Here is a 20278-nt window from a genome sequence, read left to right on the forward strand (position 1 = left end):
TAAAGCAGTGTTTGAAACTCATTGTAAAATTAGCTATACATGCAGGGCTGATTGCTAGTGAAAGTTGTGCACCCTGCCAAAAATGTACTAGCCCGAAAAAAATCTTTTCTAAGATTGTTTTAGCAATTATGTGAATGGGGCCAGCTCAGTATATATTTGATCCTGGATCTATAGGCTGATGAATTTTACCCGTTAGCTTGTTACACTTTGCAGCAAGTAATATTAGTTGATTTGAGAGAGTTTATCAAATATCTGAATTTAAATTTATGGAAAATTTTTACACATCCAGTGGGTGTCAATACATGCAAATCTGTTCCCCTGTGACAAAATTTGTGTGTCGCGGGTGCACAGTTATTTCAAACACTGGTATTAGTATTAGTATGCATAAAAAAATTTGGTATTCTTTAAGCTCTGTTGGGTGTAAATTTTTTAATCACTGCTCAGACATTTGGTCTGACAAAGATAATCATGTTGAAATTTTGATATGAAACAGTGTGTACAACCATGTATTGACACAGCATAAAACTGGAGTATATTTTTTCTGTTTTTATTTGGAGATGGAGCAACAGTTTGAACATAAATAACAGCACCAAAATGCCCTGTGTTTATTATTTTCTGTGGTTAAACAGCCTTGACTGCTTCACTGACAATTAAGTAATTCCTTTGAATATTTTCTGGGATAGAAAACCCATTGCCTTTAACTGCATGAATAGACATACAATTTCTTATCAGTGGCTATGTCAATGAAATGTATAAAGACGTTTGCATCATTAATAAAATAATTTATCTTTTTAATCCTACTTTAAATAATTATTTAAACAGGTATAAATATAAACAATAAAATGCTTTCTTTGTTTTTTATTACTGGAATGAACGGTCGCAGCTATTGCAGAAAAAATTTACATAACCCGCTTACACGGGTTATGTATTTTTTCTGCAACAGCTGCTTCTGTTCATTCAGTAATAACAAACAAAGAAAGCATTTTATTGTTTAAATCACCTTAACAAAAAACCATAGAACTTAACCTGTTGAGAAAAATTCAGTGTATCACTGTGGGGTATTTTTTAAAAGAATCAGATTCAAAAGAATGAATAAATGAATCTTGAATACTGATAGCTTGAATAGCTCCCATAAATATTTTGAAGTGATTTAGATGTCCTTAACTAGTTTACCACTGATATCTCAAATACACAGTGACACAGATATCGCAAAGTTTTTTTTCTTTCCTATAGAGTTCAAGATAACAAGATTTCACTGTTTCTTAAAACAACATTTTAGTGCATAGAAGTTTTCTAGTCTCCTTTATTGTTCCAGATTCAATAAAAAACTTCACTTGAGAAAACCAAACAATTCCATGCAGCACTTTAATTTATGCATAAACACACAAACTAATTACTTTCTTACCTTAATGAGCATGTAATGTTAGTGTATTACTTTGTTAATTGATGTTCATTTTATTAGCTCTACTGGCTGAGCCATGTAGTGATAATCATGTTGAAATTTTGAAAATGAAACAGTTTGTACTAATTTCAATATATTGGCACACAAGTAGCAATAAGAACATAATTCTGTATATCAGTTTTTGATTTCGATGAACGGTGTTGCGGTGGTTACTAAAAATAGAAATTTCTGTGAAATTCTTTCAAAATGCTACTCCTCCTACAGTTTTGGTCTAATTTCAATATAACTTGGCATACAAGTAGACTACAATAAGATACATTCTGTCTACGGTTTTTGATTTCGAGAACGGTGTTGCGGTGGTTACTAAAAATGAAATTTCTGTGAAATTCTTTCAAAATGCTACAAAACCACAGCAATACTCCTACAGTTTTGGTCTGATTTCAATAACTTGGCACACAAGTAGAATACACTAAGATACATAATTCTGTGTATTGATTTCAATGAACGGTGTTGCTGTGGTAACTAAAAATAGAATTTTCTGTGAAATTCCTTTAAAACGCTACTCCTTCTACAGTTTTAACCTGATTTCAGTATAACTTGGCACACAATATATAAGATACATAATTCTGTGTATCGGTTTTTGATTTTGATGAACGGTGTTGCCGTGGTTACTAAAAATAGAAATTTCTGTGAAATTCTTTCAAAATGCTACTCCTCCTACAGTTTTGGTCTGATTTTATAACTTGGCACACAATGAACTAAGATACATTCTGTATATCGGTTTTTGATTTCAATGAATGGTGTTGCTTGGTTACTAAAAATAGAAATTTCTGTGAAATTCTTTCAAAATGCTATCAGTTTTGGTCTGATTTCAGTTAACTTGGCACACAATAGATACACTAAGATACATAATCTGTGTATCGGTTTTTGATTTTGATGAACGGTGTTGCTTGCATACTAAAAATAGAATATTTAAAATTTTCAAAATGCTACTCCTCCTACAGTTTTGGTCTGATTTTTAATACTTGGCAGATATAATATAAGATACATAATTCTGTATATCGGTTTTTTTTTTGTTGCCGTGGTTACTAAAAATAGAAATTTCTGTGAAATTCTTTCAAAATGCTACTCCTCCTACAGTTTTGGTCTGATTTCAGTATTACTTAGCACACAAGTAGAATACACTAAGATACATAATTCTGTGTATCGCTTTGATTTCGATGAACGGTTTTATACTAAAAATAGAAATTTCTGTGAAATTCTTTCAAAATGCTACTCCTCCTACAGTTTTGGTCTGATTTCAGTATAACTTGGCACACAAAACACACTAAGAACATAAAGAGACTTTATTACGATCATTATTCTATTTATTGCTGTTGTAAAGTTTCAAATCCCAGCTGCTTAAGTACTTTTCTCTTCCTTTGCTATAAGTTCAAACCAGTAGAGCTTCAGTCTCGACAGAGACTTCTGGTATGCATACAGTTTGTGTTTCCTTTTGTTAAAATGTTGCTCTCAAAAGATATGAATGTACCATGCATTAGTGAAAAAAGAAACAGTTGCCTTTCATATAAGAAATTTGGAGTCTGAATCAGTTTGTGTTCCATGTTTAAATCTTTTATCTTTAAAAAAAAATGTTCACTAACAGAATAAAGCTTAACTTATTTTTTATGTCTTCTCAAAAATTTCTTTTATCTGGTCCCAGTATGTGAGAATCATTTCCTCTAGTGATATAACAGTAACAATTATGTTCATATCTTTGCCATGCATGACCTAACTTGGCACTGATGCATTGTATTTTAGGTTGGTTTACAATCGAACAACCCACATAACCAGTAACACTCCAGGGGTGGACATCAGGATCAGTGACTTTGGGGGGACATCTACTGTGGAATGGCTGGACCCCTCCCACTTGTCTCTCAGTAAGTAATCAGGGCCCCTCCCACCTGTCTCTCAGTATGTAGAAAGGACCCCTCCCACCTGTCTCTCAGTAACTAAGTAGTAAGAACCCCTCCCACCTGTCTCTCAGTATGTAGTAAGGACCCCTCCCACCTATCTCTCAGTATGTAGTAAGGACCCCTCCCGCCTATATCTCAGTATGTAGTAAGGACCCCTCCCACCTGTCTCTCATTCAGTAGTAAAGACCCCTCCCACCTATCTCTCATTCAGTAGTAAGGACTCCTCCCATCTGTCTCTCAGTATGTAGTCAGGACCCCTCCCACCTGTCTCTTAGTAAGTAGTAAGGACCCCTCCCACTTGTCTCTCAATAAGTAGTAAGGACCCCTCCCACTTGTCTCTCATTCAGTAGTAAGGACCCCTCCCACCTGTCTCTGAGTAAGTAGTAAGGACCCCTCCCACCTATCTCTTAATAAGGAGTAAGGACCCCTCCCACCTGTCTCTCAGTACGTAGAAAGGACCCCTCCCACCTGTCTCTCAGTAAGTAGTAAGGACCCCTCCCACCTGTCTCTCAGTAAGTAGTAAGGACCCCTCCCACCTGTCTCTCAGTTAGTAGTAAGGACCCCTCCCACCTATTCTTTAGTAAATAGTAAGGACCCCTCCCACCTGTCTCTCAGTTAGTAGTAAGGACCCCTCCCACTTGTCTCTCAGTTAGTAGTAAGGTCCCCTCCCACCTGTCTCTCAGTATGTAGCAGTATGTAGTAAGGACCCCTCCCACCTGTCTCTCAGTTAGTAGTAAGGTCCCCTCCCACGTATCTCTAAGTAAGTAGTAAGGACCCATCCCACCTGTCTCTCAGTACGTAGAAAGGACCTCTCCCACCTGTCTCTCAGTAAGTAACAGGACCCCTCCCACCTGTCTCATATCTTACCTGTCTCTCAGTATGTAGTAAGGACCCCTAACCTGTCTCTTGATGCATCCCACCTGTCTCTCAGTAAGTTAAGGTCCCCTCCCACCTGTCTCTTACAAGTAGAACAACCCACACAAATAGTAAGGATCCCTCCCACCTGTCTCTCAGGGGTGGACATCACGTGTCTCTCAGTTACTTTAAGGTCCCCTCAATCTCTGGTATGTAGTAAGGTCCCATCCCACCTGTCTCTCAGTAAGTAGTAAGGACCCCTCCTACCTGTCTCTCAGTACATAGAAAGGACCCCTCCCACCTGTCTCTCAGTAAGTAGTAAGGACCCCTCCCACTTGTCTCTCAGGAAGAAGTCAGGACCTGTCTCTCTCTCTCTCTCTCTCTCTCTCTCTCTCTCTCTCTCTCTCTCTCTCTCTCTCTCTCTCTCTCTCTCTCTCTCTCTCTCTCTCTCTCTCTCTCTCTCTCTCTCTCTCTCTCTCTCTCTCTCTCTCTCTCTCTCTCTCTCTCCCCCCCCCCCCCCCCCCCACCTGTCTCTCAGTAAGTAGTAAGGACCCCTCCCACCTGTCTCTCAGTAAGTAGTAAGGACCCCTCCTACCTGTCTCTCAGTATGTAGTAAGGACCCCTCCCACCTGTCTCTCAGTTAGTAGTAAGGACCCCTCCCACCTGTCTCTCAGTAAGTAGTAAGGTCCCCTCCCACCTATCTCTTAGTAAATAGTAAGGATCCCTCCCACCTGTCTCTCAGTTAGTAGTAAGAACCCATCCCACGTGTCTCTCAGTTAGTAGTAAGGTCCCCTCCCACCTGTCTCTCAGTATGTAGTAAGGACCCCTCCCACCTGTCTCTCAGTAAGTAGTAAAGACCCCTTCCACCTGTCTCTCAGTAAGAAGTCAGGACCCCTCCCACCTGTCTCTCAGTAAGTAGTAAGGACCCCTCCCAATTGTCTCTCAGTTAGTAGTAAGGACCCCTCCCACATGTCTCTCAGTTAGTAGTAAGGACCACTCCCACCTGTCTCTTAGTAAATAGTAAGAATCCCTCCCACCTGTCTCTGAGTAAGTAGTAAGGACCCCTCTCACCTGTCTTTCAGTAAGAAGTCAGGACCCCTCCCACCTGTCTCTTAGTAAGCAGTAAGGACCCCTCCCACCTGTCTCTGAGTAAGCAGTAAGGACCCCTCTCACCTGTCTCTGAGTAAGTAGTAAGGACCCCTCTCACCTGTCTCTCATTAAGAAGTCAGGACCCATCCCACCTGTCTCTTAGTAAGTAGTAAGGACACCTCCCACCTGTCTCTGAGTTAGTAGTAAGGACCCCTCTCACCTGTCTCTCAGTAAGAAGTCAGGACCCCTCCCACCTGTCTCTTAGTAAGTAGTAAGGACCCCTCCCACCTGTCTCTAATTAAGTAATAAGGAGTAAGGACCCATCCCACCTCTCTCTCAATAATTAGCTATCCACCTGTGCATCATAGAGTTTGAATAAAGGGCTGCATTTGATGTAACCTCAGAGGGTTTTGTTTGTCAGTTATGTTCATTTAATGAATAGTCTCTTCAGTTCAATTTAATCATGATAATCCATGTATATTTTGCTGGCTATTTATAGCTCTTTAATTGAGGTATCCTTACTTTTAAAGTAGAATGAACTGTCATGAACATCCTGTACAATTTCCTGATTAATAATTGTTCAAATTTGCTATCCTGGTTTTAAATCTACAGAAGGATCATTGCATCAACTTCACAATTACATATTGTATTATTTAATTACCTACATGTATAAACACAATAAAAACAAAAAAGAAAATCAAGAAAATCAGTTTTATTAGGTTCAACTAAAAATTAAAAACATAAATTGGTTAAAATGTATACTTGATACACAGGTAAACATTTTTTGTACAGCCATACAGTATATATTTTGTATTTGTTATTATAGTAGTATATCAGAATATTGTTACAACCTTACTATCAGATGAGTCACTTGCACATTTTGATTTGTTTTCAGCTTCGTACTTTGCACCTATTGTGGAAGCCATGGTGACCTGGGGTTACAAGAGAGGCGTATCAGTTAGGGGAGTCCCTTTTGACTTCAGGAAAGCACCAAGTATGGATCTCCTTTTTATAAAAGAAAATGTTTTCATGTTAGCCATTGTTTAAGGATAAATTCTTTGTGAAAATTACAAAACATGTGCATTCAGTATGATACTGTATACAGGGAAATTTTCGACCGTTTCGCCATACTTTTGGTTGGGCAAATTTAAATTGGGGCAATTATAAAGAATACAGTATTTCTTAAACAGAATTTGTCTGGGCAAATAAGATGGGGCAAAAGTGTTTGCAGGTGTGAAGGGGCAAAAACAAAGGGGGGCAAAAATAACCCTGAATACAGTAATTTGAATGTTACTATTGTTTGTAGATGAATTTAAAGAGCTGTATCAGAAGATGAAGGCCCTGATTGAGGAGACTTACAGGATAAACAACAACACCCGTGTGATCCTCCTGGGGCACAGCATGGGGAACCCCACCTCCCTCTACTTCTACAACATAATGACCCAGGCATGGAAAGACAAGTACATTGAGGCCCACGTCAGTCTGGCCGGGGTGTGGACTGGGGCCGTCAAACCTCTCAGGCTGTTTGCTTCAGGTTTGTTGAATGAAGAGTTGAACCTTTTTCTCTGCTCCCCTCTTCCAAAAAAGTCACAAACCCTAGAAATCATCTAAATTACACTGCTTACCAAAGTTATGATAGCCTTTTATTGTATATTACATATCTGCAATTAGATCGATTATAATTTTCACAGGTGATAGTCTAGGTGTATACTTTGTTAAGCCTATCAAGGTTCGCACAGAACAACGGAGCATGCCCAGTAGTGCCTGGTTGATGCCTTCTGACAAAGCCTGGGGTCCAGACGAGATTCTGGTGATGCAGCCAGAGAGGAACTACACCGTGAAGGACTACAAACAATTCTTTACTGACATCAACTTCATGGATGGATGGTACATGAGGCAGGACACAGTCAATCTGATCCGTGACCTTACACCTCCTGGGGTCAAAGTTCACTGTCTCCATGGGATCAATGTTAAAACACCAGGTAAAAAGGCAATAGAAACAATATCTCTTTCGGAAATACATATAGATTTATCTCGTATGCACCGATTTAAGGAAAAATATGATATTGAATTATTACCGGTAATAAAATTAAAGGTAAAGCCCCCTTATAAGTAGTGTAGATTCTTTATAATTCAAATCATGAACCATTAAACCAGAAATTCATTTACTTTATCTTGGGTGAATTAATATAATGTTAAAATTACTTTAATTTGTTACAAATTTTGTCATTAACTGTGGATTCAATTTCTTATACCGGTAATTATGATATCTTAGGGCAAACCACTTCAGCAGCAATAGTTAAGCTGCATAAATCTACTCTACAATTAGAACTGTTTAGTATTTAGCATTCAGAGCTTCCCTTTAAAGATGAAAAGAAGTCAAGCAATCAATAAGAATGATTTCACCATGTATTTACCAATTATTTAGGTACATTGGTGTATGATAAATCAACATGGTATGATTCGCAGCCGAAGATTATAAATGACAACGGAGATGGTACAGTAAATGTCCGCAGTCTACGAGCGTGTCTGAACTGGCAGAAACAACAGAAACAGCCAATCTTCCACAAAGAGTTCCCCGGCATTGACCACATGACCATTCTGAAGTATTCTGGAACCATACAATACCTCAAACAAATATTAGTGGGAAGTTGATGACAGCTCTCTGTTATTAATAAAAAAACCAATTATGTCAATTGGAACCTGGTCTCAACAAAGACTTATTGAATGAATTTGTAAACTTATCCCAGTGAAATTATCTGTATCTTCAAATTTTGAGATGATTTAAATGATTGCTCTTTAATTCTGATAATTACTTGGGGGTAGTTAGTAAACTTTGATTTGTTTACCAGTTTTAGGTTAGTTCTTTTACATTTGTGCCAAAATCTTTTAATTTGATATTTTATGCATGATGATGTTTAGTGCAGGTTCCCTAGTCTTGATACATACCTCTTTACAAATATTTAGTTCACTCACAAACCTACATAATGAATGCTAATGATTACAAGATTTATAATTAGTGATTTAGGATGCAATCATATTATCAAGTAAATTATCTTTTCATTCAATATGAGATTGCCTGGAATACTGAATAATTATATGGTGTAGTGCCTTATAAGAGAGAAAAAACTGTTGAACTTCAGTTACACATATTTTAAAGAGAAACAGTATTTATTTAATATATTCTAGCATTGCTATTATTCAATGTGTGCCCTTTTAAAATTACTGTAAATCACTATATTTTACCAGCACATGATTTTTGCAATATACCTAAATGGTGTCTTAATGCAAAACAAATAAATTTTGGTGGGCAAACTGTCTTGTTTAAATAGACAGAAATAATAAAGTTATCATGAATAAAAAGTGATTTACATTATTAGAAAGGAGAAAAATGCTCACTTTAAATTAGACTAGATTACATAGGTTGTATGAAATGACATTCCATTCCACATTCGATATGAAACTGGAGAAGTTTGCTTAGATTGAGTTGACAGGGAAATGTTCTGTGTTTATTAGTTTCTGATTAAAATTAATGATTGAAAGGACATACCATATATAAACCCTCTGAGATTAAGCACTGACTGTGCAAAAGACTAGCAATAAAAAAAATCATGTATTCCATTCTGTATGGTATATTGACCACATTGTGCCATGTTTGACTTTAAAATGAGGCATCTGCTTTGATATTTGTGGAATATTTCCAACCTGCATTTTTTCCCTTTGCTTTGAGAAAAAAACTAACATTCCATCTGATATCAACATTGAATTCAGATGAAAAACTTCTATGCTCTTCCATTGGTGTCTATATATTATATGGTGCATGAGTGTAAATATAACAATATAAATATTGTGTATGTTTCTTTATATAAGATTCATATCGATACATGTGTGTTTGGTAGACCTGTATAAATGTGTAAATGATGTGTGTTATTACAGTGTACAAGTATTTATATAGTTCAACAGATCCGATCATCTGCAAATGTAAACCATTCAATCATATTACCCGATGTCCTTTGTGATGCAGAACTTATATGTTTTAATGGCTGTTTTACTACTGATATTCAAGGCAGTTGGTGCATTATCATTTTCTCTACAATTTGAAGAACTATTGTTTTGTTATACATTCAGTTATTTACGACTTTTCAGAATGTGAGTAAGATTAGACAGGAACCTGTAACACTTTACAAATTTCACAGTATTTCTTAACTGAAGTTTTCAGTGGGAAAACTTATTTACAATCCCATTTTACTGCCACAAATATAAAACTGTTACAAAAACACTGGGAAAGAAAACAGTTTTTTTATGTGCCAGTTTTAAAACAACTTCCAGTTTCATTGTATTGGTATCTTTATGTATTAGCCAATTTGTCTTTTCATTGTGTGTCAAATTGTTTCAATATCCATTTATGTACCCTTGTCAGATGCATCATATTTTTTTTAAAATTTTTTTAAGGAAAAGAATAACTTTTTTGTTATTTGATACATTTGAAAATAGCAATATATTTACCATCTTTTAAAGCATAATAAAATGAAGTCCACTTGTATTAGAACCATTACAAAGTAAAATACATCCAAATATGGCATGCTCACATCCAGTTCTTAGTGTAAGACCCCAAAAGTGTTTGTTTTGATGAGAACAAGTATTAAAGTAATTTTTTAAGAAATTCAAGCAGTTTAATGTTTCTATCAAGTGAAAATCAGTAATGATCAAAGCTTTCTTTCAGGATTTACATTGGAAAACATAATTGAAATTTCAAACCCGTGTGAATGGCATATCTTGTGAAATCCGTGTCTCAAATCACAATGTTGGTTTGATAATTGATAGTGGAGACATACTATTTTTGTCTTAGTGATTGCTTTATTTATGTATGAAGATGTCCATTAAAGTGTAGAACAGAAGCTGATATTGTACTTTATTTTTAAGGTGAAATAGTATAATTATAGGATCTCCTGTGATTTTTGTTTGGATACGATTTCTTTTTTGTTCCCAAGCCTTATATGATTTTTATCCAACTTGTGTGTTTTTATACCCAAGCTTTGGTGAGGGGACAAAAAACAAACAATGAGTAAGGCTCAGGGATAAAAAAAACCACACACACATAGTGAGTTGTGTTTATCAATTATCAGTACATGTAGGGGAGGTTTGTTGCCTATGTCCTTAAGGTTCAGTTATACTCTGATAAGAGAGATAACTCTTAGTAATTTAAATTTCTATTATTCCTTTATTTATACTAGTATTTGCCAAGCTGAAATGCCTTTTTGTCCAGTTTTACCCCACAAGCTATGCTACATGAATAATTGTTTGTATTATACTAGGAAAATACAATTCTTTTGGAAAGGGAGGTTGTGAATTATTAAGAGATTGTCAATATTTATAGAACTTTATAACAACTTACTTATCAAAAGCACCTTCCTGTCTTTGTTCTTACGACTGAATGTTTATGTACTTTCAGTTTACAGAAGGACTGAACTATAAACACGAATATGGTTACTTTAGACAGAAGATTATTTAAGAATCAAACAATTTCACTGAATTGACCCCAACCCCCCCAACCCCCCGTCTCTTTCTTAGTAGAATGGTGCTATTTATAATGAAAATTTTCACTGACAGGCAACACCTGTTGCAGTTAACCTCTCAGTTTTCCCCAGGTACATACGTATATGTACCATTTCCTCTTGCCCTTTCCCTTTTGAACTTGGCTTGCCAGTATCGGATTAAGGGAGACACCCTATAAGATTTAGTATGCTATTTTAAACGCATATTGACCATTTGTATATCTTTTTTTTGTTATTTGAATTTTTTAAAATTTTGGCCCCCTCCCCCTCCCTTCCAATAGAAATCTTTATTCCACCCCGGATGCAAACACCCAATCTGTTGGTGGGTAAGCGAATCGAACAATCCTTCCTAGTTCTGTGCTTGACAAGGAAATAAAATCCCTGGGACCCACACTTGGAGCAATTAAGTGATAAATAAAATTGTTTCACATAATAATATTTTCCTGTTTTATTGTGATTATCGGAGGAGAATGTCACAGGAAAGATGTATTTTGACAACGTTAACAATAGCGTTTTTGTTTTACTGTTCAGGTGATGTTAGCTGTCGAATTCTGAATCCAGTCATTTTAGGTAAGATCATGAGTATTCATTTTTCTTTAATAAAATATCTAGTGTAGTGGTTACTATTTTCAAGCTACAATATTTCGATTGATTTTTTTAATGGGGTACATAATATTATGAAGTGGGCTAAATGCAGGTCCACATCAGTGCTTGAAAGAACAAGATGTGTTTGTGAAACACTATGCGCCCGGCGGCAACAAAGTTCAAAAAATCTATTTTTAGCATATTGATCACAGTCAAGGTAACTAGGTCATTGATCATGGTGTCATTCGAAAGAACTTAATCAGTGGAGTATGCATACCAAATATGAAGTCCCTATCTCCTATGGTTCAAAAGTTATGGCAAAAAGTGTAAAGAGCTATTTTTAGCATATAGGTCACAGTCAAGGTCACAAGATCATTGACCTTGCCGTCGTTTGAAAGGACTTTATCGGTGGAGTATGCATACCAAATATGAAGTCCCTATCTCCTATGGTTCAAAAGTTATGACAAACAGTGGAAAAAGCTATTTTTAGCATATAGGTCACAGTCAACGTCACAAGGTCATTGACCATGGTGTCATTTGAAAGAACTTAATCGGTGGGAGCATACCAAATATGAAACCTATCTTGTCAAAAGTTATATCTATTTTTGCTGATCACAGTCAAGGTAAAGAATTGACCTTGATGTCATTTGAAAGGACTCTATTAGTGGAGTATGTGGTCCCTATCTCCTATGGTTAAAAAGTTATGACAAACAGTGGAAAAAGCTATTTTTAGCATATATTCAATGCTTGACCTTGATGTCTGAAAGGACAGAGAGGCAATTTCTGACTCTCCATAAAAAAAATCAAACTGTGTACAGTCCTCAAAACTTTCACTTTCAATTTGTAATGATTTCTTAAAATTTCTTTATATTTTGTAATATTTCTCATTATGTTGATTATTTTCAGTTCCCGGCGATGGGGGTACACAGTTTGAAGCTAAGCTGGACAAATCTTCTAGTCTACATGGATCGTGTGTCAATAAAACTAAAGACTACGTCAGTCTCTGGTTAAACATGAAGTATTTTTTACCCTGGAAAATTGACTGCTTTGTGGAGAACATGAAGTAGGAATTTTAACTTTCGATATGACTGAAATAGCCATTTGTATAATATTCTAAAATACAGAACTTTACTTATAGTATTAAAAGGAAGAGATTAGATATGTGCTATTAATGTCCGAATGTCAAGAATTTTATTGGGTTTGATTGGCATCAATTTCAGTTGATCAATCAAAAAAAAAATGATAAAAAAACCTATATGGTCAAAAATAGTGTTTTCCTCATGCCTCAAATCATTATCTTTAAAGTACCCATTTTACACATCATGAGGCCTCAGGGTTTATCCCCAAATTTAAAAACGATGACGTGTCCAACGGCAAGTTATATGGTGTCTCTAAAAATAAAAAAAATCGAGAGGGACGTTTAACAACAAACAAGCAAGTAGTACAATTCTCTGTTATCCTTGGACTTTTAGTAAGGCGTGACATTCTCGACGTTGCATAATTCAATGTAATATAAAATTTACACAGCATTAAGAATTTACCGATTTAAATATACATGGGATAAATTTATAGTCCTTGCACACTATCAAAGAGTGTAGCAAGGATCCATCACAACGTTTCGTATGGCATAGAAGTGGGGCTTAAGTCGACCCATCGTTGTCATGCAATGAGGAAATCTATGCTTACTTCAAAGGGTTATTTGAGAGACAAATTTAGAAATGGAAATATATGGCAGTGAATGCCAAAACGCCCTCCTGCGCAAAGTCCAAGGAATTTTACAGAGAATTTGTTAATCATTCAAATAATACCTGTTTGTATCATTCTAATGTAGTTATACATTGTGAGCCATCTCCTTAAAACGATAATGTCCCCGGCCGTCTTTATAGAAAAATTTAGGACGCTAAACAACAAACAAGCAAAAATTGTTCATATAATTCCAGTGTAGTAATACGAGCAGCCGTAATAATTCCCTCGTAATAGAAGATTCAGGGTGTTTATTTTTTTGCACTGTCCGTCAGTCTAGCTGTCTATCTGCAAAAACTAAACTTGCTTATAACTCTTGTTTGGTTGGAGCTACCTGTATATGACTTTCATATTTCATATGTGTATTCCTTATGATCTCTCTATGGATACCAACATATTTGACCTCTTGACCTTGGAGTTTGACCCACTTGCAAAAAATTACCAAACTTTAATCTTGCTGGCCGTAACTTTTGAACAGCTGAAGCTATGGCTTTCATACTTCACCATGTATTCATTGTGTTAAAGCCTTTTCAGAAGTAAATATATTTGATATTGACCTTAGAGCTTTTCTACTAATTTAAAAACTTAAACATTGGACACATCTTCTGAATAGTTAGAACCACGGCTTTCATATTTCACAGGTATATTTCTTGTGACCAGACCTTTTTTGCATGCCAAAAATGGATCCTATGACCTTGGCATTTGTCCTTCCTTCGAAAAACTGTAACCTTGGCTATAACTTTTGAACAGGTTGTTTTAATATTTCTCATTTGTATTTCTTATGACAAGGCCTTCTCCTATGTACCTTTGATTTGACCTTGGAGTTTGACCAAAATTTAAAAACCTTAACCTTGACCAATTTGATTTGCAGTGGAGAATCTCTAACCTTTGCCAAAAACTGCCACATGGGGGCATTGACCAGTGTTTCATAAACTTCTTGCTTTTAAATATTCCATAACCGTGTTGTAGGTTGGTTTATAACCGCACGACCCGCACAACCAGTAACACACGAGGAGTGGACATCAGAATCAGCGACTTTGGGGGAACATCAACCGTCGAGTGGTTAGACCCTTCACAATTTTTTTTAAGTAAGGGTATTTTCCGGATCAATTTATTGGAACATTAAAATAAACATGAACAAGGAAATAGAAATCAAGTATAAAAAAATTTTAATTGAAAATCATAAAAAAAAAATTACGTTAAGGCACAAACACTTTCATAGTTGTTGATCACCCAATCATAGTTCCTGTACACGTGTAACCTTATATCTTAAAATATTTGTCCTCACTTAATTTTTAATTTATGTGCCATGTGTCACCGAAAGTATCCATGATCACTTCAGCCCCTTAATGGCAGATTGATTGATTTATTCATTTCTTAATTTGTATGTTTATCAAGACGCCATCAATTGCTGGTGGTGGGCTGCAGATTTAGACCTATAGTCGGTACTATGGGCCATTAAGCATTTTGTAAAAGATTTGAACCCAAAACGTAAATAATGGACTTTCTGAAAAAAAATATTTTCGGAGATGTCTCTTGACAGATTGGATTTCTGTTTTTGTTGAATTCATATTCTTTACATTTTTCTTTGTCATATTCAATCTTTACATTTGGGTTTAAAAGTTTCTAGTCGTCGAGATGAGTTAAATGAAATCAAACAAAAGAAAAAAACAAGTTTTAGGACGTATTGAATCTTTAATGATGCCAGACAGATACTCTTTTTCAGCCTCCTATTTTTATCACATCGTGAAAGCCATGGTTTCCTGGGGATACAAAAGAGGAGTGTCAGTTCGAGGGGTCCCTTTCGACTTCAGAAAAGCACCAAGTGAGGCTCTTGTTTTTTTTTGTTTTTTTTTTGAAATCTGTTCTCTGATTAGCCTTTATCAAATATTATAATTTGAATGTTAACGTTATAATGTTTGTAGATGAATTTAAAGAGCTGTATCAGAAGATGAAGGCCCTGATTGAGGAGACATACAGTATAAACAACAACACCCGTGTGATCCTCCTGGGGCACAGCATGGGGAACCCCACCTCCCTCTACTTCTACAACATAATGACCCAGGCCTGGAAAGACAAGTACATCGAGGCCCATGTCAGTCTGGCCGGGGTGTGGACAGGGGCCATCAAACCACTCAAACTGTTTGCTTCAGGTTTGTACAATATCAGGGATGTAGAGTTTCCCACTATACACATAGTTTTCTTGTATCACTGCATGGGTTCATGACCTTCACCCCATCCCTTGTTTTATGAACATTCCAAAATTTAAGTACGAAGGTTGATTTATTGATTGTTGTTTAACGTCCCTCTCGAAAATTTATCTCATAAAGAGACGCCACCACTTGCCTGTGGAGGACTACAAATTTTGATCTATATACTCGGCCCTAACGACCATTGAGCAAATACATGTACATATTGACCTCGCCCTTCGGACTCGATAAATTTTGTGTTCCTCGTGTAGCTAAATGATCTCATTGACATCGAAACAGCAGTAACTGCTAATTAAATATTTACAGGTGATAGACTAGGTGTAGTCATTGTAAAACCTATCAAGGTTCGCGCAGAACAACGGGGCATGCCCAGTAGTGCCTGGCTGATGCCTTCAGACAAAGCCTAAGCGGTCAAACAGCGAGATTTTATGCAGCCAGAGAAAAACATTAGAAATACAAACAATTCTTCACTGACATCAACTTCATGGATGGATGGTACATGAGGCATAACATTGCTGTTTATTTGGCCATTAAAATGATTTAGCAATACATGTACTCTAAGAAATATACACCAGGTTGGTAACTAGGATGGTAGTTAGATCCTTCCTATTAAAACTCGTGTTTTTGAGGCACATATTGATCATTAAAATGTCAGAAAATTTGAAAAAAGATGTTACTAAGTAATAATCAAAACTAGCTAGGTAATCAAGGCAATAGGGAAATTGTTAATTACCGGTATGATATGCGACTTGAAGTTCATTTTTGTGCAATAAATAGACAATTAATTAACCTTACAATACATTTAAAAGTGAAGGACTATATAACAATTCTTTACTGACATCAACTTCATGGATGTATGATAAATCAACAGGACACACTCACAACCTCGTGTGATCAATGACCTTACACCTCCTGGGGTCAAAGTTCACTGTCTAAATGGGATCAATGAAACACCAATCTTCCACAAAGAGTTCCCTGGCATCAGCCATTTGAGAACTCGTGTTTTTAAAATATTGATCATTAAAATACCAGAAAATATTAAGGAAATTAGTGGTGTCTAAAGTTATAATCAAAACTAGCTAGGAAACCTTACCACAAAGGACTATCGACAAGCTTTGAGTTGTTAATGTTTGTTTATTTTTTTCATGAATTGTTGTGTATTTAAGGATATCCGATCCTCAACCAGGAAGGATAACTCCAAATATTAATATTTAATTTGAAATGCATCAAAATGATGCTTGAAAATTAATTTTTTCATGCAACAATTTCATTTTATTCATCATTATAAGATTCAAGGTTTTTGGAAGTCTTAGAAGAGGTCTTATAAAAGTTGATATTTGTACCTTATGAAAGAAAAAAAATTACAGTTTTAGAGAAATAAGATTTTCTTGAATCCAGCCTTAGATACCAAAGCTAATTAGCATGATATGAAATAAGAAGTGATTTGTGGTGTCTTGCAATGATAGCAAAAACCTTTTAAAATATGTACTATAGAATACATGACGGAAATAGAAGACAAAAATACCAAATAAGACTAGTATTAAAATCATGACAATTTCTCTGAATGCCTGGATACTAAAATGTATTTGTTGATCAATTTGCAATTAGAAAATGCATTGCTGATATTCCAATTCGCTTTTTCTTAAAAAATATTGGAGATTTGACAATTTTCCCTATATAATATGATTAACTTTAATCTTTAACTTTAAAGAAATACTGTGGATAAATATACATGATTTTATAGATTCGGAGATACTTTTATGAGTATTGTTGATTACTTAACTGCTAATTTTATAAACCTGAGGATCGGACTACCTTAATTCGTATATTCGTAGATGATGTGTAATTTTTGTTGTTAAAAGTTGATTCTGGTTAAGTACGTCCTAGTTTTTTCCCAGCCATTTCTTTAACTTTAAAAAGACTTTTTTTGACTTAATGGCCAGAAGGTCAAGTGAAGATTGATTTTTTCCCCTCTATGCAATTTTTTTTTCATTTTTTTCTTTAAGCGAGGACTCAAATTCTCTGAATTAGCTTGTTTGGATTAAAATTTCAATATAAAAAAAAATCATATCTAACATAAATGTTTTTTCATGGAGTCTAGTTCTATTTAATCGAAATCTTGTACTAAAATTTTACATCTTTAGTCATTATTCAATTTAAAAGACTCCTGTGATTTTGAGTTCAAAAGGTAAAATATCAAGATCAAAAAAAAATTTGCATAGTTTTCTTACGGTTATTTACGTTTTCTGTAAGCTTTTTAAATGGAACTTATTGACCTGAATTTCTTTAACCTATAAAAGAACCCGTTGACTTTAATATCAAAAGATGGAAGGTCGAGGTTGACCTTTTCTTTCTGCATATGTACATTTTTAAAGAAATTTCTTCCATATTTCCTTTTTCTCCTGGGTACACAAGCGGGTTACACAAATTCTCTGAATTATCTTTTTCATTTTGTCCAAATAAACCAAGAGTCCTTATGTGAACCTTTATTGTTTTTGTTAGTACACTACATTCATGAGTTGTCTGTGAGAAATGGAAGGAATCGGTCGTCAACCCCGTTTGTGAAGGGGGAAATATCGTTCTCGGAACAATTAAAATCCTCCGGTGACAGTTATTTGTATGGATTAGCCTTGACTGATTATATTATGGATGTTGTTTTTAAACAAAGTCATTGGTTTTGATTAACGCGTGCCTCGCTTTCATGAAAGTCTTCTCCAAATTTGTCACGAAAAATTCAAATATATATACCTCTAAAAATAATTCATTTATCGTTCGCTGCATTTTCAGAGGATACTGGATGCGTAGAGGTTGTAGTTAATACAAGTAAGTTTTTTTAAAAAAATAAAAATTTAAAGAGGATGAAAATATAAGGAACTTTAATAACGGAAGATTCTGTTTGATGACTTTTTATGAAAATTATTTTTTTTCTTTTTCATAAGTATGAAGGCATTTGAAATGTGATGAAATGTCTTCATTTAAAACAATACCTATTTGACACGAAGAGTGAAACGAAAAGGAAACATACTTCAATGTTTAACAGTTCAAATTCTCAAAAAATGAATGAAATGCAGACAGAATATTCCGTAATCAAATTTAGTTTAAAAAGCTAAAATACAACCTAAGGATAGATTGAATTTGCAAAAAAGTCATTATTAGGATAATAAAATTTGCTAAATTTAAAACAAGGTTTTAAACAAGATTGTTTAAATCCCATGCTACATCAACTTATCTGTCATTAGCCTACATCAGTTTCAATGAAACAGTATTCCTGTAACTTTTAAGGAGGGTTTCTTCTCAAATTTCTTGTATTAAAAATTTAATGAAAGTTTTATAGATTCTAGAAGAGAATATCACATAATGATGGTAGCAGCTAGATTAAATTTGACCGTTTCAGATTTGAGGCAGGTCGAGGTAATTATCCTTTTCCTAAATATACTATTGGAAACCATGTGATGTCTACTTCTGTTTCAAAAAATTAAACTTTTTTCTTTTTGCATAAAAGGATGTTACCATTAATTTGATATATTTAAAAAAATTAGTCTCTAAAAATTATTTTACTTGATTTTGAAAATTTCTTCAAATCTTCTTTTTGTGTAGAAATTATAAATGATTTCATTGTTCTTTCGTAATTTTTAGAAGTAGAAAAGAAGATATTTCATACGCCGCCAAATCGCCAAAAATATAGTCCCTGCTGGATTTCCATATTAGTTTACCATTTCTATAAAGTTTTACTATTGTGATGCGGAAAGAAAAACATGTGATCTTTTAAATCTCTTACATCTAAATATACAAGAAACATAGGCAAATACTGAGTATACATTGAATATTTCATCTAGTCAGAACCAGAAAAGAACCTCCTTAAAAGTTCTTTGGTACGCAATTCTGCATAAAACTATTTTTTTTAATTTTATTTTTAGGCAGGGAATGGACAGAAGAGAACTCCGAGACTTTGTGGATATGCCTCACTTCCATCCGGAGAAAAATGTCGTCAACGGCATCGACCTGTACAAGAATGGGAGGCATATTCACGAAATCAAGCATGATATCGATAAACAAATGCACCAGCAACCTGCTAAAATCCGCACCCTTAGCGTGGGATCAGAGGGAGAGCCCGCCTCACCTACTGTTGGATCCCCCTCTCCAATTGCTGGATCCGGGAAAGTGTTTTCTTTGTCGGCAAAACAGTCTTAAAAACAGAAATAATATGAACATGAATTTTTTTTAAAGATTATACGGTCCCTATTTTATCAACACTTTAAACGATGGACTAAGTGGCGAATGAAGACATCAGAATATTGATTTTCTTTATCATCATCAGTTGCATTGATTTAAAGCGAGTGACAAATTCATCAAGATTTACATGATTATATTTGTATATATATGTGTGTGTATAATCATGGTTTTTTTTTATTACAATAAACATTTTAAATTAAAAGGAAAATATTTTTTAAAAGTGTATTTCAAAACATGTTAAAATGTATTGTTGTGGAGAATTTGTGAATCGTTTTTTTTCTGATAAAAAAACCCATTGCAAATCTTTTTTTGTAAGCCCAGTTTTTTCTTTAAAAAATAAATTAAAACTCGCGATAAATACTCAGTATTGAGAACGATAATGAAAGATGGAATCACTATATATGAACTAATACACGAAAATTATTCTCATGAGCATGACCAGTTAATTATATAAGTTGGGAATCTTAGAATTCCGGTGTTGTTTTTTTTAAATTCAAAATTTGAATTTTAGAAATGCCAGTTTTTAAGAAAGCTATATGCCGCCAGGTGCATGGTTTTATTGATTTGATTTTAATCAAAAAAAAAAAAAACACGAAGTGGAAAACTTAAAGTGACCGTAATAAAAACTAGAGGTACTGTGAGCGATGAGCT

General features: G+C 35.0%; 2 protein-coding genes across 2 annotated transcripts; both read left to right on the forward strand.

The window, feature by feature from the left end:
* The first annotated feature begins 3183 nt into the window (after nt 1-3183).
* On the forward strand, nt 3184-10243 carry LOC134246503 (phospholipase A2 group XV-like). Its single transcript, XM_062728887.1, has 5 exons — nt 3184-3321; nt 6197-6295; nt 6608-6835; nt 6993-7283; nt 7730-10243. The coding sequence occupies exons 2-5, from the start codon at nt 6226-6228 to the stop codon at nt 7954-7956; spliced, it is 816 nt and encodes a 271-aa protein (XP_062584871.1). The 5' UTR covers nt 3184-3321; nt 6197-6225; the 3' UTR covers nt 7957-10243.
* A 965-nt stretch (nt 10244-11208) lies between these two features.
* Nucleotides 11209-15832, forward strand: LOC134246504 (phospholipase A2 group XV-like). The gene is made up of 6 exons (XM_062728888.1): nt 11209-11426; nt 12348-12504; nt 14154-14272; nt 14911-15009; nt 15110-15337; nt 15701-15832. Exons 1-6 carry the CDS (start codon nt 11327-11329, stop codon nt 15799-15801), a joined length of 804 nt encoding a protein of 267 aa, XP_062584872.1. The 5' UTR covers nt 11209-11326; the 3' UTR covers nt 15802-15832.
* The last annotated feature ends 4446 nt before the right edge of the window (nt 15833-20278 follow it).

This window comes from Saccostrea cucullata, unplaced genomic scaffold, assembly GCF_032062105.1.
Source record: "Saccostrea cucullata isolate Sc308-1 unplaced genomic scaffold, CSIRO_AGI_Scuc_v1 ctg2, whole genome shotgun sequence".
In the NCBI taxonomy this organism is placed as follows: domain Eukaryota; kingdom Metazoa; phylum Mollusca; class Bivalvia; order Ostreida; family Ostreidae; genus Saccostrea; species Saccostrea cuccullata.

Coding starts and splice junctions, on each gene's coding strand:
- LOC134246504 (XM_062728888.1), top strand. CDS start 11,327: ATGTCACAGGAAAGATGTATTTTGACAACGTTAACAATAGCGTTTTTG. Junction 15,010..15,109: donor CGACTTCAGAAAAGCACCAA/GTGAGGCTCTTG, acceptor TAATGTTTGTAG/ATGAATTTAAAGAGCTGTAT. Junction 15,338..15,700: donor ACTCAAACTGTTTGCTTCAG/GTTTGTACAATA, acceptor AAATATTTACAG/GTGATAGACTAGGTGTAGTC.
- LOC134246503 (XM_062728887.1), top strand. CDS start 6,226: ATGGTGACCTGGGGTTACAAGAGAGGCGTATCAGTTAGGGGAGTCCCT. Junction 6,836..6,992: donor TCTCAGGCTGTTTGCTTCAG/GTTTGTTGAATG, acceptor TAATTTTCACAG/GTGATAGTCTAGGTGTATAC. Junction 7,284..7,729: donor GATCAATGTTAAAACACCAG/GTAAAAAGGCAA, acceptor CCAATTATTTAG/GTACATTGGTGTATGATAAA.